At 43.5% G+C, this 18,788-nt stretch overlaps 1 protein-coding gene across 1 annotated transcript in view; it reads right to left on the reverse strand.

Annotated features, from left to right (window-relative positions):
• Positions 1–18,252, reverse strand: part of LOC115141246 (ankyrin repeat domain-containing protein 13B-like) — a 41,840-nt gene extending 23,588 nt beyond the window's left edge. The window contains exons 1-3 of the mRNA XM_065000233.1: positions 17,793–18,252; positions 7,188–7,323; positions 3,982–4,106 (exon numbers count right to left, since the gene is read on the reverse strand). Coding sequence (XP_064856305.1) covers positions 3,982–4,106; positions 7,188–7,323; positions 17,793–17,900 — 369 coding nt within the window. The 5' untranslated portion in view covers positions 17,901–18,252. The remainder of the gene's footprint in view (positions 1–3,981; positions 4,107–7,187; positions 7,324–17,792) is intronic.
• Between the last annotated feature and the right edge of the window lie 536 nt (positions 18,253–18,788).

The following is an 18,788-nucleotide window of genomic DNA, read 5'->3' on the forward strand; positions in this document are numbered from 1 at the left end:
ACTGCAAATTGAGAAAAGAGGAAGAAGCTGCATTTATGAAGCCAAGATCAATGATATAAAAGAATGATGGAGAAAAAAAAAGTTAAAATAAATGATGGCCAGAAAGACAAAAAAAATCTTTAATCGAATCAACAAAGAGTGAGCCATTGCATTCATGCAAAAAAAAAGAAAGAAATAATGAAATAAAATCGTAAGTTTGGATTTTGTAACGTTAGTATGGGAACAAACCTCCTGGCAATGACAACATAGACGGAAGGCTACTGAAGATGGTGCTGACTCACTGGCCACTCCTCTCTGTCATATCTTTAATCTAGAATCTAGAGGAAGGTGTTTGTCCTCAGGCCTGGTGGGAAGCCAAAGTCATTCATAAAGCAGCCTTTACTGGTTCTAACAGCAGACCTATCATCTTGCTGCCAGTTCTTAGCAAACTGTTAGAGAAAATTGCCTTTGACCAAATACAATGCTATTTCTCTGTAAACAAACTGACAACAGATTTTCAGCATGCTTATAGAGAAGGGCACTCAACATGTACTGCCATGACACAAATGACTGATGATTGTTTGAAAGAAATTGATAATAAGAAGATTGTGGGAGCTGTATCGTTAGATTTCAGTGCAACCTTCGATATTATTGACCATAACCTGCTGTTGAGAAAACATGTTTTATGGCTTTTCAACCTCTGTCATATCATGGATTCAGAGCTACAGTTTTCGATGGGATTGAGGTCAGGGCTTTGTGATGGCCACTCCAATACCTTGACTTTGTTGTCCTTAAGCCATTTTGCCACAACTTTGGAAGTATACTTGGGGTCATTTGGAAGACCCATTTGCGACCAAGCTTTAACTTCCTGACTGATGTCTTGAGATGTTGCTTCAATATATCCACATAATTTTCTTAACTCGTGATGCCATCTATTTTGTGAAGTGCACCAGTCCCTCCTGCAGCAAAGCACCCCCACAACATGATGCTGCCACCCCCGTGCTTCACGGTTGGGATGGTGTTCTTCGGCTTGCAAGCCTCCCCCTTTTCCCTCCAAACACAATGATGGTCATTATGTCCAAACAGTTCTATTTTTGTTTCATCAGACCAGAGGACATTTCTCCAAAACATATGATCTTTGTCCCCATGTGCAGTTGCAAACCGTAGTCTGGCTTTTCTTATGGTGGTTTTGGAGCAGTGGCTTCCTTGCTGAGTGGCCTTTCAGGTTATGTCGATATAGACTCGTTTTACTGTGGATATAGATACTTTTGTACTCGTTTCCTCCAGCATCTTCACAAGGTTTTGCTGTTGTTCTGGGATTGATTTGCACCTTTCGCACCAAAGTATGTTCATCTCTAGGAGACAGAATGTGTCTCCTTCCTAAGTGGCATGACAGCTGCTTGGTCCCTTGGTGTTTATACTTGCGTACTATTGTTTGTACAGATGAACGTGGTACCTTCAGGCGTTTGGAAATTGCTCCCAAGGATGAACCAGGCTTGTGGAGGTCGACGATACTTTTTCTGAGGTCTTGGCTGATTTCTTTTGATTTTCCCATGAGTTCGAAGGTAGGCCTTGAAATACATCCACAGGTACACCTCCATTGATTCAAATGATGTCAATTAGCCTATCAGAAGCTTCTAAAGCCATGACATCGTTTTCTGGAATTTCCCAAGCTTTTTAAAGGCACTTTCAACTTAGTGTATGTAAATTTATGACCCACTGGAATTATGATACAGTGAATTATAAGTGAAATAAAACAAACAAAAATGACTTTTGTCATGCACAAAGTAGATGTCCTAACCGACATGCCAAAACAATAGTTTGTTAACAAGAAATTTGTGGAGTAGTTGAAAAACAAGTTTTAATGACTCCAACCGAAGTGTATGTAAACTTTCAACTTCAACTGTATACATCTAATATAACTAAGAGGGTTTTCTTTAATGGAAGCCTCTCTAATGTCAAACATGTAGGGTGTGGTGTACCGCAGGGCAGCTCTCTAGGCCCTCTACTATTTTCTATTTTTACCAATACCCTGCCACTGGCATTAAACAAAGACTGTGTGTACATGTATGCTGATGATTCAACCATATTTGTGTCAGCAACCACAGCTAAAGAAATCACTAAACCCTTAACAAGGAATTACAGTCAGTTTCGGAATGGGTGGCCAGTAATAAACTGGTTCTGAACATCTCTAAAACTAAGAGCATTGTACTTGGTACAAATCATTCCCCAGGCTCTAGACCTCAGCTGAATCTGGCATTGAATGGTTTGGCGTTTGAACAAGCTTAGGAAACTCAATTATTTGGTCTTGGTCAAAACATATAGATTCAATGGTGGTAAAAATGGGGAGAGGTCTGTCCATAATAAAGAGATGTTCTGTTTTTTGACACCACTCTCCAAAAAGCAAATCCTGCAGGCTCTAGTTTAGTCTTATCTTGATTATTGTCCAATCATATGATCTGCAAAGAAATACCTAGTTAAGCTCCATTAATACTATGCATGCCTGTCTCTCTTGGCTAAGAGTTGAGGAGAGACTGACTGATTCACTTCTTGTTTTTATAAGAAACATTAATGTGTTGAAAATTCCATATTGTTTGCATCGTCAACTTACACACAGCTCTGACACACACACTTACCTCACCAGACATGACACCAGGCATCTTTTCACAGTTCCCAAATCCACAACTAATTCAAGAAAGTGTACAGTATTATGTAGAGCAATGGTTCCCAAATGTTTTATAGTCCCATACCCCTTCAAACATTCTACCTCCAGCTGCGTACCCCTCTAGCACCAGGGTCAGCGCATTCTCAAATGTTGTGTTTTGCCATCATTGTAAGCCTGCCACACACACACTATACAATACATTTATTAAGCATAAGAATGTGTGTGAGTTTTTGTCACAGCCCGGCTCGTGGGAAGTGACAAAGAGCTCTTATAGGACCAGGGCACAAATAATAATATAATAATAATCAATCATTTTGCTCTTTATTTAGCCATCTTATATATAAAACCTTATACATTGTGAATAACTCACCACAGGTTAATGAGGGTGTGCTTGAAAGGATGCACACAACTCTGCAATGCTGGGTTGTATTGGAGAGAGTCTCAGTCTTAAATCATTTTCCACGCACAGTCTATGCCTGTATTTAGTTTTCATGCTAGTGAGGGCCGAGAATCCACTCTCACATAGGTATGTGGTTGCAAAGGGCATCAGTGTCTTAACAGCGCGATTTGCCAAGGCAAGAAACTCTGAGCACAGCCCTATCCAGAAATCTGCAGTGGCTTCTGATTAAATTAAATTTTCACAGAACCGCTTGCTACAATTTCGATGAGGCTCTCTTGTTCAGATATCGGGAAGTGGACTGGAGGCAGGGCATGGAAGGGATAACGAATCCAGTTGTTTATGTTGTCCGGTTCAGGAAAGTACCTTAATTACGCTCTCAGCTCACTGAGATGTACTTTGCTCTGTAGCAATATAGGTGAAATCAGTTATTGACACAGACATAGTGGCGTAGCAGGAATGCTGTGAATCAAGAGGTTGTGAGTTCAAATCTCAGGTGAGGAAATGTTGAATATTAATTACTGTATAAATGAACATGCACATTGTCAAAAGGTGTCAAACATGTAAGTTGAATACAATGTATGTTGAAAGCACTGTGTGCGTGTGACTAGTTCCACAGCCGTTTTTTAAAGTAGAATGCCCAAATAAGAATTTCTAGTTGAATGAACATATGAGACAATTTGAGCAAACACATCATTTTAAGTTGACTGATTTTTTGGGCCATCTAAAAGTTTGGGCCAACTAAAAATGTTAAGTTCTGGGTATCACTTTGACCGAATAGTTGAGTAAACAAAAAAAGGAACCAGTTACTTAATAATATTTTATTTAAACAACGATTTAAAAAAATTCAGCAAAATATATCTACAAGTGTTTCCTAAATGCCTGTATTCTGACGTTGCTATTGTGCTCTGTACTTGTGTTCAGTGTCAGTGCCTCTCACCTGGTGCAGTCTCTCCAGGAGGACAGGGATTCCCGCCAGTCTCTTAGTGGTCCGCTGGTAGTCACGGTAATGCAGAACTAGACGCACCAGGTCCGGGTCTCGTGTACTGACTGCCTCCTGGAGCACTATGGGAGAGAGGAAGACAATCTTCACCATATGTATAGACACACACTCATGGGCCAGTTAATGGTTTGCAACTACAGGCAGTGAGTCCCGTGGCCGTGGCTTGCTATATAAAGCAGGCAGACAGGCATTGAGGCATTCAGTTACTGTTGAATTGAACATTAGAATGGGCAAAACTAGTGAGCAAAACTAAGCGACTCCTGGGCTTTTCACGCACGACCGTGTCTAAGGGTTTACCAAGAATAGTGCGAGAAACAAAAAACATCCAGTCAGAGGCAGTCCTGTGGGCGAAAATAGCTTGTTGATGAGAGGTCAAAGGAGAATGGAAAAAATCGGGCAAGCTAACAGACGGGCCACAGACGGGCAAATAATGGTACAGTGGTGTGCAAAACGGCATCTCGGAACGCACAACTCATCGGTACTTCTCACGGATGGGCAACTGCAGCAGACGACCACACCAGGTTCCACTCCTATCAGCTAAAAACCAGAAGAAGCGGCTCCAATCGGCACGCGATCACCAACACTGGTCAATTGAGGAGTGGAAAAACATTGCCTGGTCTGACTAATCCCAGTTCCTGTTACATCAGTAAGCAGCATGAGGCCATGGTCCTACCCTGCCTGGTGTCAACGGTACATGCTGGTGGCAGTGGTGTGATGGTGTGGGGAATGTTTGATACCCTTGATACCAATGGAGCAACGGTTCCATGCCCCGAAGAATTCAGGCTTACCTAGAGGCAAAGGGGGGTCAGACCTGGTACTAGATGGGTGTACCTAATAAACTGTGTATATTGGACTGTACTGTGCTGTTCTGAACTATGCTATGCTGTGCTATGCTATACACAATACTACAATACCTTAAACTGGGTGGTATGAACCCTGAATGCTGATTGGCTGACAGCCTCGGTATATCAGACCATATACCACGGGTATGACAAAACCTTTGTTTTTCCTGGTCTAATTACGCTGGTAACCAGTTTATAATAGCAATAAGGCACCTCAGGGGTTTGTGGTATATGGCCAATATACCACGGCTAAGGGCTGTTCTTAAGCCCGACGTAAAGCAGAGTATATTATTGGCCATATACCATGAACCCCTGAGGTGTCTTATTGCTTAAGTATACTTGTCACGCCTACGCCTGCTCCCGCTCTCCCTCTCTCTCTCTCTGGCTCAAGAGCCCCAAACTGCCTATCTTTACGCACACCTGTCCCCTTCGTTACGCGCACCAGCGCCTCATTGGCCCCATGTACCTGCTTCCTATCTCCAGTGTCGTGCCTTAGAGAATGCTGACACCAAAATTGGAAGCATCGGGTAGTGCTAGCGTTCCGGTTGGTGGTGACGTCTGTCCGGGGCCCGCCGCCGATGGAACCATGGGTGCCTAGCCAGCTCGTCGGGCTTCCACACCCTAGCTGGCTCGAGAGGTTTCCTTGCTCCGGTTGGCTCGGAAGGAGCCTATCCTACGTCGGGCCTCAGCCAGATCATCAGGTTTTTTACGCCCAGCTGGCTCCTCAGGCCACTACGTCTCCGCCGGATCATCGGGCTTCCACGCCGCAGCGGGATCAACGGGCTTTCACGCCTCAACCGGATCTTCAGGCTCCACCGCCTCTGCCTGTTCGTCGGGCTTCTGTCACGCCTGTTCCCGCTCCCCCTCTCTCGCTCGAGGGCGCCAGACTGCCTATCTTTACGCACACCTGTCCCCTTCGTTACGCGCACCAGCGCCTCATTGGCCCCACCTGAACTCTATTATTATTTGATTGCCTTGCCTTTATCTGTCTGTTCCTTACGTTATTCCCTGTCAGCATTGATTTTGTTACTTTGTACCATCCAGATGCTGGTCCTGTCCTGTTTTATTTCCATAGTTGATTAAATGTTCTCCATGTACCTGCTTCCTGTCGCCAGCGTCGTGCCTTACAATACTATACAGGTCCCTTCCCAGTGCCACAGTCCTAAATCAACTCTCTGAGGAAACTCTGACTAACCAACTCTCTGAGGAAACTCTGACTAGCCTACCCAATCAATTTCAATTTCATTTTAAATTATCAATAAGTGCATTTAAAAGCAATTGTGCCTAATTATTTAATTAGATCCATCCACAGTGGCCATTTGGCTCACCATCAATCCACAAACAAATGGTTCCTATTCGTAGAATCCAATCACCTCAATCTATTTCTATAGAGATTCCATACAGTACATCCTTCCAGCCTTTAATTGTGAGTCACTATTAGACTTCTCCTAGTCAATTTATCTATGCTTTCACAGTACACATGCCTGTTGTGTTTTATGGATAATTCTGCTGAAAAACAATTTCCCCTTGAGGGTAGATAAAGTACTCCTATTACTACTACTACTACTACTCCAACTCCTCCTCCTCCTACTACTCCTACTACTCCTACTACTACTATTACTCCATCTACTCTTATTACTCCTACTACTCCTACTACTCCTCCTACTACTACTACTACTATTACTCCTACTACTCCTATTACTACTCCTCCTCCTCCTACTATTACTCCTACTTCTACTACTCCTACTACTCCTATTACTTCTACTACTACTCCTCCTCCTACTACTACTCCTACTCCTGCTACTCCTCATACTCCTCCTCCTCCTACTACTACTCCTACTCCTGCTACTCCTCATACTCCTCCTCCTACTACTACTCCTCCTACTCCTCCTACTATTACACCTACTACTCCTCCTCCTATTAATCCTACTACTACTACTCCTACTACTCCTATTACTTCTACAACTCCTCCTCCTACTACTACTACTCCTACTCCTGCTACTCCTCATACTCCTCCTCCTCCTTCTATTACTCCTACTACTCCTTCTACTATTACTCCTCCTACTACTACTCCTACTACTACTCTTATTACTCCTACTACTCCTCTTCCTACTATTACTCCTCCTTCTGTTCCTACTATTACTCCTAATACTCCTACTACAAGTATTACTCCTACTACTACTACTACCACTACACAAATGAAATCAATCACATTTTATTGGTTACATACACGTGTTTAGCAGATGTTATTGCGGGTGGAGCGAAATGCCACCGTACTATTACAACCCCTCCCTGTCTCACCCGTCCAGCCGTTGCGGTTCTCCTTGCTGACGTCAGCACCATGTTGGAGAAGCAGACGGGCACAGTCCAGGTGACCCAGAGTGACAGCCAGGTGGAGGGGAGTCCGACCCCGGGTGTCCAGGGTCTCCACGTCCACCTGAGGGAGAAGAGGAGAGAATTGGGGTCATTGTATTGTATGGTGTGCAGGGCTCATCTGGCAAGGAGAGAGATAGGGTGGAGGAAGTGTGGAGGAGAGAGTGATGGAAGGAGAAGAGACAGGTGATAATTGAGCTATCACATCCTCACATGAACGGAGCGCCAGTGTTCTAGACGGGTCGGCTTTATATAGTGAGTTGCGCTGGAAGTGTCTAGATGTAACGTCTCTGTCATTCTCTAGAGTTAATCTCTCTCTCTCTCGCTGTCTCAATTTCAATTCAAGGGCGATATTGGCATGGGAAACATATGTCAACATTGCCATAGTGAAGTAGATAATAAACAAAAGTCAAAATAAACAATACAAATTAACAGTAAATATTACACTCACAAAAGTTCCCAAAAAATGAAGACATTTCAAATGTCATATTATGTGCAAATAGTTAAAGTACAAAAGGGAAAAGAAATAAACATGGGTTGTATTTACACTTGGTGTTTGTTCTTCACTGGTTGCCCTTTTCTTGTGGCAACAGGTCACACATCTTGCTGCTGTGATGGCACACTGTGGTATTTCACCCAATAAATATGGGAGTTTATCAAAATTGGGTTTGTTTTAGAATTCTTTGTGGATCTGTGTAATCTGAGGGAAATATTTGTCTCTAATATGGTCATACATTTGGCAGGAGGTTAGGAAGTGCAGCTCAGTTTCCACCTCATTTTGTGGTCATTGTGCACATAGCCTGTCTTCTCCTGAGAGCCAGGCCTGCCTATTTCGGCCTTTCTCAATAACAAGGCTAGGCTCACTGTACATAGTCAAAGCTTTCCTTAAGTTTGGGTCAGGTATTCTGCCACTGTGTACTCTCTGTTTAGGGCCAAATAGCATATAGTTTGCAAAATGTTTTTGTTAATTCTTTCCAATGTGTCGGTCAAGTAAATATCTTTTTGTTTTCTTATGATTTGGTTGGGTCTAATTGTGTTGCTGTCCTGGGGCTCTGTGGGATCTGTTTGTGAACAGAGCCCTAGGACCAGCTTGCTTAGGGGACTCTTCTCCAGGTTCATCTCTCTGTAGGTGATGGCTTTGTTATGGAAGGTTTGGGAATTGCTTCCTTTTAGGTGGTTGTAGAATTTAACGACTCTTTTCTGGATTTTTATAATTAGCGGGTATCGGCCTTAATTCTGCTCTGCATGCATTATTTGGTGTTGCATGTTGTACACTGGGGATATTTTTGCAGAATTCTGCATGCAAAGTCTTAATTTGGTGTTTGTCCCATTTTGTGAATTCTTGCTTGATGAGCGGACCCCAGACCTCACAACCATAAAGGACAATGGTTTCTATAACTGATTCAAATATTTTTTTGCAAAATCCTAATTGGTATGTCGAATGTTATGTTCCTTTTGATGGCATAGAAGGCCCTTCTTGCCTTGTCTCTCAGATCGTTCACAGCTTTGTGGAAGTTACCTTTGGCACTGATGTTTTGGCCGAGGTATGTATCGTTTTTGGTGTGCTCAAGAGCAACAGTGTCTAGATGGAATTTGTATTTGTGGTCCTGGCAACTGGACCTTTTTTGGAACACCATCTCTCTCTGTCTGTCTCAGCCTCTTCCTGCCTCAGTTTTGATACAGTAGCTATATCAGTCTAGTAGACTACTGCAGTGTGTTTGATGTAGGCTCTCTGCTCTGCAGTCTAGTTGGTCTAAATCAGCAAGTCTCTATATCTAGAAATATGGTATCTGGCTTGTGATTAAACAAAGTTCATTAGAGCACCTGGCAGGTTCCAAGGTCAAGAATAAACCAACCACACGCTGACATCCTAATGAGGGAGGCTGATAGAAGGCGACTGGGGTGCGTCCCAAATGGCACATTATTCCCTCTTTAGTGCTCTACTTTTGACCAGAGCTCTGTGGGGGCCCTGGTTAAAAGTATATATAAAGGGAATAGGGTGCAATTTGGGATGCACACAAGGAGACGCTCTGAGGAATCTGAATCTGCCTTACTGGTGGATGTGGAAAATGTATTGAAGAAATGACAACGCATGGAAATGGATAGATGGATGGATGCTGCTGTTGTGAGGGGAGGAGCAGTTGTAACAGGGAATAAGGGCAATAGCTTTATGGTACACTTCCATCCGAGCTTTGCGTCTATTCATATTTGCATTGGAAATGTTTCAAATCACAAAGTACACACACTGTTGAGTTGTGTTGTGTGAGGGCTTGCGTTTTGGTTCACGTGTGCCCCAGTGCAGGTCAGTGCAGCCCCGACGTTCGGTGTTGGTTTGCTGAGTGTACTTTGCAGTGTGTTATTGTGGAGTGTGTTGTACAGTACATCAGAGGGATGAGGCTGGGTTGTTTTTCACCAGGAGCAGCCTCCCTCCTCCCACGTGGAGCCTCCTCATCTCCCCCGCTGTTCTCCCTCTCCTTCCAGGGGCCTCCCTGGGGGCCACGCCCTGTTCTGTAATTAGCAAGCCCAGCGTTAGTGCTAGTGACGCCACCGCTTGATCGTAAGCAACAACCAGGGCTCCTAATCCCAAAGAGGGGGTAGGGGGACGCCGGAGAGGAGAGGAGGAATGAAACGGCAGAAAGACAGGAGGAGGAATCCACACAGGCACTGTCAGAGGTGAAGGACGAGGTGTGGAGGGAATAGAGGGAGAGAATAGAGGTGTATCGCTATAGCAACCAAGAGAAGAAGAGGCGGGAGAGAGGGAGAAGGAGGAAGGTGTGCTATGCGTTGGAGCTGACTGGTTGAGTGGCGGCGGCTGCACTGTGAGATAGAGAGGGTGGTGATGGCGTAGGCTGTGGGTGTACTGAATAAGGGGTAGTGAGCGATTGATGTCAGTGTGGCTTTGTAGGGCCCTCCAAGTGGCCCTGGGGATTACTCTGAGGAAAGAGAGAGAGAGAGAGAGAGAGAGAGAGAGAGAGAGAGAGAGAGAGATAGATAGATAGATAGATAGATAGATAGATAGATAGATAGATAGATAGATAGATAGATAGATAGATAGATAGATAGATAAAACAAAGGATAAGAAAGGGAGTGATACTGGCAGATAACGGTGAAAAGTACATAAACAGCAAGAGCAGAGCAGCAAAGGATTGTGGTAGTATATTGATGGCTGGTCGTTCGTTCTATCGGTTGCCAGAGACACGACCCAGTTGCTAATTATTTTTGTTCTGTATCTATGGACAGAACAAGTCGTTTGTTCTAAATGTCTTATTGCCATACTGGCTGGCAACATTCTTATCCCTTGCATGCTAGCTAGCCAACTACGGCTAACTTACAGTCAAGTCAAACAGTGCAGCCAGAATAACAGCAGAGTAGCTCCATTTGCGTTTGTTTAAGCTGTTTTCTAGTGACATTTATTTGGGTACATCCATAATAACGAGCAAATGATCCGATTTCACCTAGCATAGGAAATGTGCTCTCTGTTGTTCAGAGGAGCTAGCCAACAACACAGCTAACTCAATCACTTCAAACTGAAGCTGAAAAGACTGCAACTAGCTGCACTTAATTTAGTTTTACCTGTTTTCTATTGATATTTCTTTGTATATACAGTGCATTTGGAAAGTATTCAGACCCATTCCCCTTTTCCACATTTTGTTACGTTACAGCCTTATTCTAAAAGTGATTAAATAACTCATCAATCTACACACACTACCCCATTTTGACAAAACAAAAACAGGTTTTTCAAATTTTTGCAAATGTATTACAAATTAAAACAGACGCTTGCTATGAGACTCGAAATTGAGCTCAGGTGCATCCTGTTTCCATTGAACATTGAGATTTTTCTACAACTTGATTGGAGTCCACCTGTGGTAATTTAAATTGATTGGACATGATTTGGAAAGGCACACACCTGTCTATATAAGGTCCCACAGATGACAGTGAATTTCAGAGCTATAGCCAAGCCATGAGGTTGAAGGAAATTTTTCGTAGAGTTCCGAGACAGGATTGTATCGAGAAACAGATCTGGGAAAGGATACCAAAGAATTCCTGCAGCATTGAAGGTCCCCAAGAACACAGTAGCCTCCATCGTTCTTAAATGGAAGAAGTGTGGAATCGCCCGGCCAAACTGAGCAATCGGGGAAGGGAGATGGGAGGGAGATGACCAAGAACCTGATGGTCACTCTGACAGAGCTCTAGAGTTCTTCTGTGGAGAAGGGAGAACCTTCCAGAATGACACCAATCTCTGCAGCACTCCAACAAGCATGCCTTTTTGGTAGAGTGTCTAGGCGGAAGCCACTCCTCAGTAAAAGGCACATGACAGGCCCGTTGAAGTTTGCCAAAAGCCACCAAAAGGACTCTCAGACCATGAGAAACAAGATTCTCTGGTCTGATGAAACCAAGACTGAACCAAGGAAACCTGGCACTCTCCCTACGGCGAAGCATTGTGGCGGCAGCCTCATGTTGTCGCGATGTTTTATGTGCATTATGTGTAGATTGATGAGGGGGAAAAACAGTTTAATCCATTTTAAAATAATGCTATAACGTTACAAAATGTGGGAAAATGGTTTTTGGTTTGCTCAGATAAATTATTCAAATATTTATTATTCTGAATCTAAATGTTATGTTGCCTGTTTCTCTTTTTTTGCCAGGATAACACATACTGTAGATGGTGGACAATCTACTCTTACTGTAGTACTGACTAAATGTCTGAGACAGACAGACTGCCAGGTTTATACAAACTACACTGTTGAAAACGAAATGTTAGTCTAAAAAGAAATGTGAGATCATGTCTAGATGCTTTTTATAGCGGAGATCAAGTTTGTAAATTGCCTGGCTGGGCTGATGAGACAGTGAACTGCGCAGTCAGATGGAACAGAGTAAATAGGCATGTTAACGTCCTAGATTTAGTCGGTGGTAACTTGTGGCATAGACACCGGCTGGAATGCGGTTTTAACCAATTCAGGATTAGACCCACCCGTTGTATGAAGCTAATTAAGTATAAGAGCAAATAGAAACACTCAAATAGAAACACGACAGCAGCCACTTTCTCACACAAACAAACATGCAATCACGCACAGACACAAGTCCCCTCTCCCTCTATCTGTTCAGTAAAAATAGATCAAAGAAAAAAAATGTATATATTAAATAAGGAAACCACTCTTGACAAAAACACTGATAACATTATTGGTCAGTTACGGTATAGAACTGACATGCTAAACCAATACACTCAAATGTAACACTTTTCTGCTGTGGTACAAAGACACACGGCACCTCTTAGTCCACACCTCCTCATCCTCACGTCTTCACACTAGTGCACACATTAACCCTGAAACACAGTGGCACACTTACTCATTCGCATGTGAACAATGTGGTTCTGACCAACAAACAGCCCACAAATAGAGCCATACTATCCTGCACACAAACACATACAGACCCACACACACAGGCCAGACATTAGCTGGAGTCTCAGTATAGATGCTGATTTAATGTAGGATCAGTTTTGCCTTTTAGATCATAATGAATAAGATTGGGGGGACCTTATCCCAGATCAGCACTCCTACTCTGGGGCACTTACAGAATCGACTGGCCCAGGTGGTTACAGTAAGGATATTATGTCATACTGGGTCTCCCCATTCTCTCTGCTCATCCTAATCATCCACTGACTGACTCGTAGTGCCTGCTCACTCTCTTTCTCTTCCTCATTGGGTCCATCTGTGGCTCAATCCACCCTTCATTCTTCCATCCCCCCTTGGTCCTCCGCTATCTCCCTCTCCTCCTTCACCCTTCCTTCCATCCCTCCCTTGGTCCTCCCTTCTCTCCCTCTCCTCCTCCACCCTTCCTTCCATCCCTCCCTTGATCCTCCCTTCTCTCCCTCTCCTCCTCCACCCTTCCTTCCATCCCTCCCTTGGTCCTCCCTTCTCTCCCTCTCCGTGGAAACTGCATAATTGATAGACATCTCTGTCTACTCCTGCACTCTCTCTGCTTTGCCTTAATGTTCTCTGGCAGCTACTTAAACCAACATCAATCATTTATTGTGAGACCAAAATATGTTTGTGGTGGGCGGAGAGGGCATGCACGAGAATCATGTGTGTGCTCATTGGGAGGGGTTAAAAGAATCAACCTGTACCCCTTATTTGAATTGTTACCCTTTTTCAATTCGGTAGTTACTATGCACAACTGTGATTGATCCATTTTCAATATGTGTTGGAGAGTTATAGCCTAGTTATAGCCAAACGTTGTATATGACTACATGACTGCGCTTGGGATAATGTCTCTTTATGCAGTCCTTCTCTGTGCGAGTGTATGGTGTAAGTGGGGCGTATGCAAATGAGACCACACCATCAGATGCATGTGTGTGATCGGCTTATAGATATCTCGAAATAACTTAGATCATTACCATCCCTCTATCACCAAATGCAGGTCAGAGAAAGAAAATGAGGCCAGAGCGGGAGTTAGTAGTTGGAGCCTGACAGTCTGAGCCCAGTAAATTTGAGCGAGAGGGGCGGCTGGGCAGAGGTGAGAGCAGCAGAGGGACTGAGGGAGGATAGGATGGAGGAGGATGGAGCTGGGTGAAATAACTCTGCCATGGTCAGTGAACCTGTCACAGGCAGGGTGGGGAGAGATATGTGATTCTCTCCCTCCTCCTCAATGACAGATGTGACAGCACTAGTCTCTGATACAACTGAAGAGACTCTAAGAGACTCTAAGCTCTCTCATACTTGCGGATGAGGGTGAAAATTATCACCTATACATTTATATTTGGGATAATATTCAAACCAATGGCAAACCATTAGGCTACAGCCTTTAGTGTTTAATCTGAATCAGCACTAAACCTCACAATCAGCTACACTTCTGTTAGTGTTTTAAACCAAAGTCAAACCTTCATTATGCTACAGGTTTTACTGTTAAATCACTAAAACTTTTAAGACGCATTATATTGGCAACATGCCTTTTAACCATTGGTGTCACTTGTCAGACCACCACAAGACTAATGTAATAACATGTATTACTTTGCTCAGTGATAGGAGACAACAGATGGTATTCTGTGTGAAGGGGGGAGGAAGTTGTGAATAGAGAAACACTGGATAGAGGAAAGTCCCCCACAATGCAAAGTGAGGAGGAACCTACTCCTATCTCTAAGGTAGTAACCTCACATTTGATTTCCTGCATGGAATAGAAGCTGAAAATACCCTGGATTTGCATAATCAAATGACAACAAGATACCGTGGTTAAGCAAACACCAGTACAAAATGTCGGAACGGAAACTTGAATTGCTTTGGTGCGGTTTGTTCCAGGAAACAATAACATGACTATTGTGGAACAACTCTTTCCATGTCTGATCGTTGATATAGGTTAGGATATCACAAACAATGTCTGTGAACTGATGGAGAATTGGAGGTTGAATTCAGTACTAACCTCAGAGAGTTTTATGCATAGCTATTTACAACCGGTGTATGTGTGTGCACGCGTGTGAGCGTGTGCATGTGTGGTGTGTGTGTGTGTGTGTGTGTGTATGCACATGCAAATATACAGTAAGTCTGTCCCTACGTTATGGTTTGCAAAGGCAGATATGGGCCACGAAGTACCATTCATTTCCTCCATGCCTATTCAGGCACACAAATGCAACCCAATATTAGCAGGGACATCTTTTCAAGCTTTAAGGAGTACTGCTGTCTGTTTCTGTCCTCTCTCTCTCTCTCTCGGTTAAAAGCTTTCCGCAATTGAACTAAATGTAGACGAATCACACCCCATATCCCTAGTGACACTGCACTGCTGCAATTAGCGTAGAGTTTCACTGCACTGTAGGGGGGAGAGGAGATGGAGGTATGGAGCACCATAGAGGGGAGTCAGGTGGAAACTAAGATACAGTGAGTGTGGGAGCGAGAAACAGACAGAGGGGAGGATGGATGTTGTGTACAACGGGGTTTAGGGTAATGTACTGGAGATTACAGGCAGGGATAGACAGATGGTACAGCAGAGACAAACTAGGAAGGAGGACAATGTCATTTGTGAGGCCTGTGTCCACCCAGTATGATATCATCAGACTTCAAGACTGCTGAGTTGACATGAGCGCCCAGCTGAGACTGTGAGCATCGTACACATTAGAGTGAGGGTGGCTCCTCTTCGCCTCTTTGGTAGAAGGTTAGGGCAGTTATTTTTTTAGAAAAGGATCCTGTTCCATTTCAAACATATCTGGGTTGCATTTTTAGTGCTTGGATCAGGATATAGTGATATGTTGCTGCACACTGCTGTTATTCATCCCTCCCTTCCTTCCACTCCTCCCTCATTTCTTCCCTTCACTTGCATCCTCATGTTACTTTACAACCTCTGGCTATTCCTCTTTGTATCTACCTTGTTGTCAGGTCTCTCTATTCCAAGAATCCCTCTGCTTTGTTTGATGACACTGCTTAAAGAAGCTGCATTGAGCTCTCCCTCTTCACTCTCCTCCCCGCTCAATTTATCTTTAAAAAAAAACTTTTGCTCTTTTATGTGCTTCTTCTTCTCCTTCCCGGATACCAATACCAATAACATTTTCTCTCGCTGCTGGCGCAGCACTTCTCTGTTCTTTCATCAGTGAGGCGCAGGCCTTGCTTACCCTGTGTGCACTCGCTCCCTACACCCTACACCCTGTGCATTTCTTGTGTCCGGCACTCCTTTAGATACCATTGATCCTTGACACATATGCAACCACCGCCAGCCATATCCAATCCACTCAGGTACACACTTGACCGTGCATACATCCAGTCAGTCAGTCTGGGAGTTCCAGACAGACAGTTGGCCAGCCAGTGTAACTCTTCCCCTGATGGAGCCATAAACACACTTCTATAAGCCTGCATGCTTTGCCAAGAGAGGCCAAGATTTATCTGTCAGCGCCCTGTAAATGACACCAACTGGGGGTGCGTTATATAGTTATAATCAATGGGGCACAGACTTGAATCATCACCAGCATCACAGTGCGCTGCACAGCATTGCATCCGAACCAAGAGGTGCTACATCCTGAGCGTTTACCATACGTTTTAACAGTGTGTACGGTCAAATAAAGTTATTTGAATGGAATTGAATTTGGATTAGTATATAAATATGACTGAGAGGGTATGACATTCGAGTCAGGTTCGCAGATGCGAGTGAGAGTAAACTAGCCTTATAAACGCCATAAAAAAACATTTGAAACGTTAATAAGGTGTCAATCACAGTGACCGGACATATGAAGGACATAGTCCCCTTTAAACTGTTTTTTTTTTGTGCTCACATTCAGAGTGGAAAAACAACCACAGCCCTTATGTTGATGTGACAGTGTACAGTAGGGAATCAAGCCTGTACTGCACATCAACCTGGTGCATAATAGGCAGCAGAACAGGGACCTGGCATTTCAGTCTACTGTCCTTTACAACCTGCACTCTCGCAATTGCTTACCATTTCTTATCAATATTAAATGCATTACATTATATGCTTTGTATTGCAAACACATGGGATTCATCTTGCTTGAAATAATAAGGCACTGAAATGATGCAGATCCTCATGAGAAATTTAAATTAAATCTCCGCATAGTGTGCAGGTTTTGAGGTTTTTCGTTCAGTCGTATTCATCCTACTCAATTGTCCGTGTGCCTGGGAGACTGCAGGAAACCTGTGTTAGATATTCCATATTCCTGCAGAGGTGCACTGACTGTTCATTTGAGAGTATTTTCAGGTGTCTTTCTGTCATGCCTTGTGTCCATCAGTAGTACCTATTTCCATTGTATGCATGCACCGTGTTCTACATATTTATGGGTTCAAATAAATGGACGGACAGGCTAAAATGTTCCGACAGTACATCCCAGAAAGAATACATGAACACCTATGCAATTTCGTTCTGTAGGTATGGACATATCATAGAAATAGTAAACATGGCATTGCCACACATCCTCTTCTGACAGCCGAGTCAAGACTGGTATTATTTCCATCACTGTGCATGTGCATCAATTCGCCCACATTATATCTGCATTGTCTCCCACGGTTTCCTCCTCTTCGTTTAGGTGGTGGGGAGGTACAGTATTGGACACAACACGAAATAGTATTACTAGCAGCTTTACACACGCACAGCTATAGCTTGCGAAAATGTAACAAATAGCAAGGAAATGGTAATGAAATGGATTAGGCTAGAGGAGATGATTACAAGAATGATACAATTTTGCAAGTTCATGATGTGGTCGCTAAATGCAATGACATCATTATATGGAATTGTAGCAAAGCCTAGACACATTTTCTGACTCCCACTGAACGACAACGATGGAAACACATTTCAAACGAGGTTTACGGTATTTCATGGCATGGGCTAATTTGCAATCTCGAGGTAAACTCGTGGCAGGTAGCCACCTATTGAAATATATGCAACTTCCACCCCCTCTTACCGTTCAATTCATTCTACGAGCCCACGGTTCGTGAACTGTGGTCACACTAGATGGCACACCTAACCTAAACCTATCCAAATGATATTGTCACGGCCCACGCTTTTTTTTTTATCAGATAGACGAGGACGTGTGGTCCGAAGACTCACCTGCTCGTTCCCGGATAGCGCTTTCTCTAGTTGCCGATGTTTGTCGTGCCACACCATGTAGTGAATAGGATAGCGACTCTTTTCCGGAGTTTTCTTAGCAGAAATCATCTTCGGTCATAGTTCGCCTTCTCTCCTCTGTTTTTTTTGTTCCGTATAAACCTGTCTTAATACTTCGCTTTTGACTGACTATTAGCTCATATTCTCGCTCTGTCGTGGCATGTCACTTTACAAGACATGCCTTCCGCATTATAATATGAAAGTAAGAATACAATGTTTCAATGATTTCCCTTGCAGTCTGTTGGTTATGATAAAGACTAGTCAACAGCCCTAGATCTAAGAAGAATCTGCAAGAGAACCCTTACTTGTATTTAATCTAGCCTACCTCTGTTCTCCATGCCCTGCCCCTCTCACACCTTTCTCTTCCTCCTTGAATAAACTAGCGAGGCAGACGCCCATCTATTCTCCGCTCCCTCCCATCACAGCGAATGGTGACTGTGAGATGCCCTCTGCACTGTCGCGAGACAGTGATGACAGCCCGCAATAAAATGTAAGCAGCCAATCAAATAGAAGGGATGCTGATGAGAGTGATGTATAAGGTGCACGCGAGTAGAGTGGCTAGTGTGGCTACATACTGTACGCCCCCTGCCAGTCATTATGAGTTAGTCATTCACTTTTCACTTGATGTGAATAAACGAAAGAATCAGCCTATATAGCTTAGCCTATAACATTATCACATACAAATAGCCCGAAGTCCTACACCCTTGATGCTGTCTATTGGCTCATTGGCTAGGCTATAGCACGGGCAATATATTTTGCAACATGAAGCTCTCTGAACATTTATTTTGGCTATTTGTAAACCTGCTTTTATCCCCATATTATTACAGATTAGTCAATGTCTAAAACATCAGAATTGCATTGCCAGCCAAAAATATTTTCCTTCGACAACCTCGCCTGTAATATAAGCTAGCCTAAGCCACTATAAAGCTTTACAAAAGA

The sequence above is a fragment of the Oncorhynchus nerka genome, linkage group LG14, assembly GCF_034236695.1.
Source record: "Oncorhynchus nerka isolate Pitt River linkage group LG14, Oner_Uvic_2.0, whole genome shotgun sequence".
NCBI classification, from domain to species: domain Eukaryota; kingdom Metazoa; phylum Chordata; class Actinopteri; order Salmoniformes; family Salmonidae; genus Oncorhynchus; species Oncorhynchus nerka.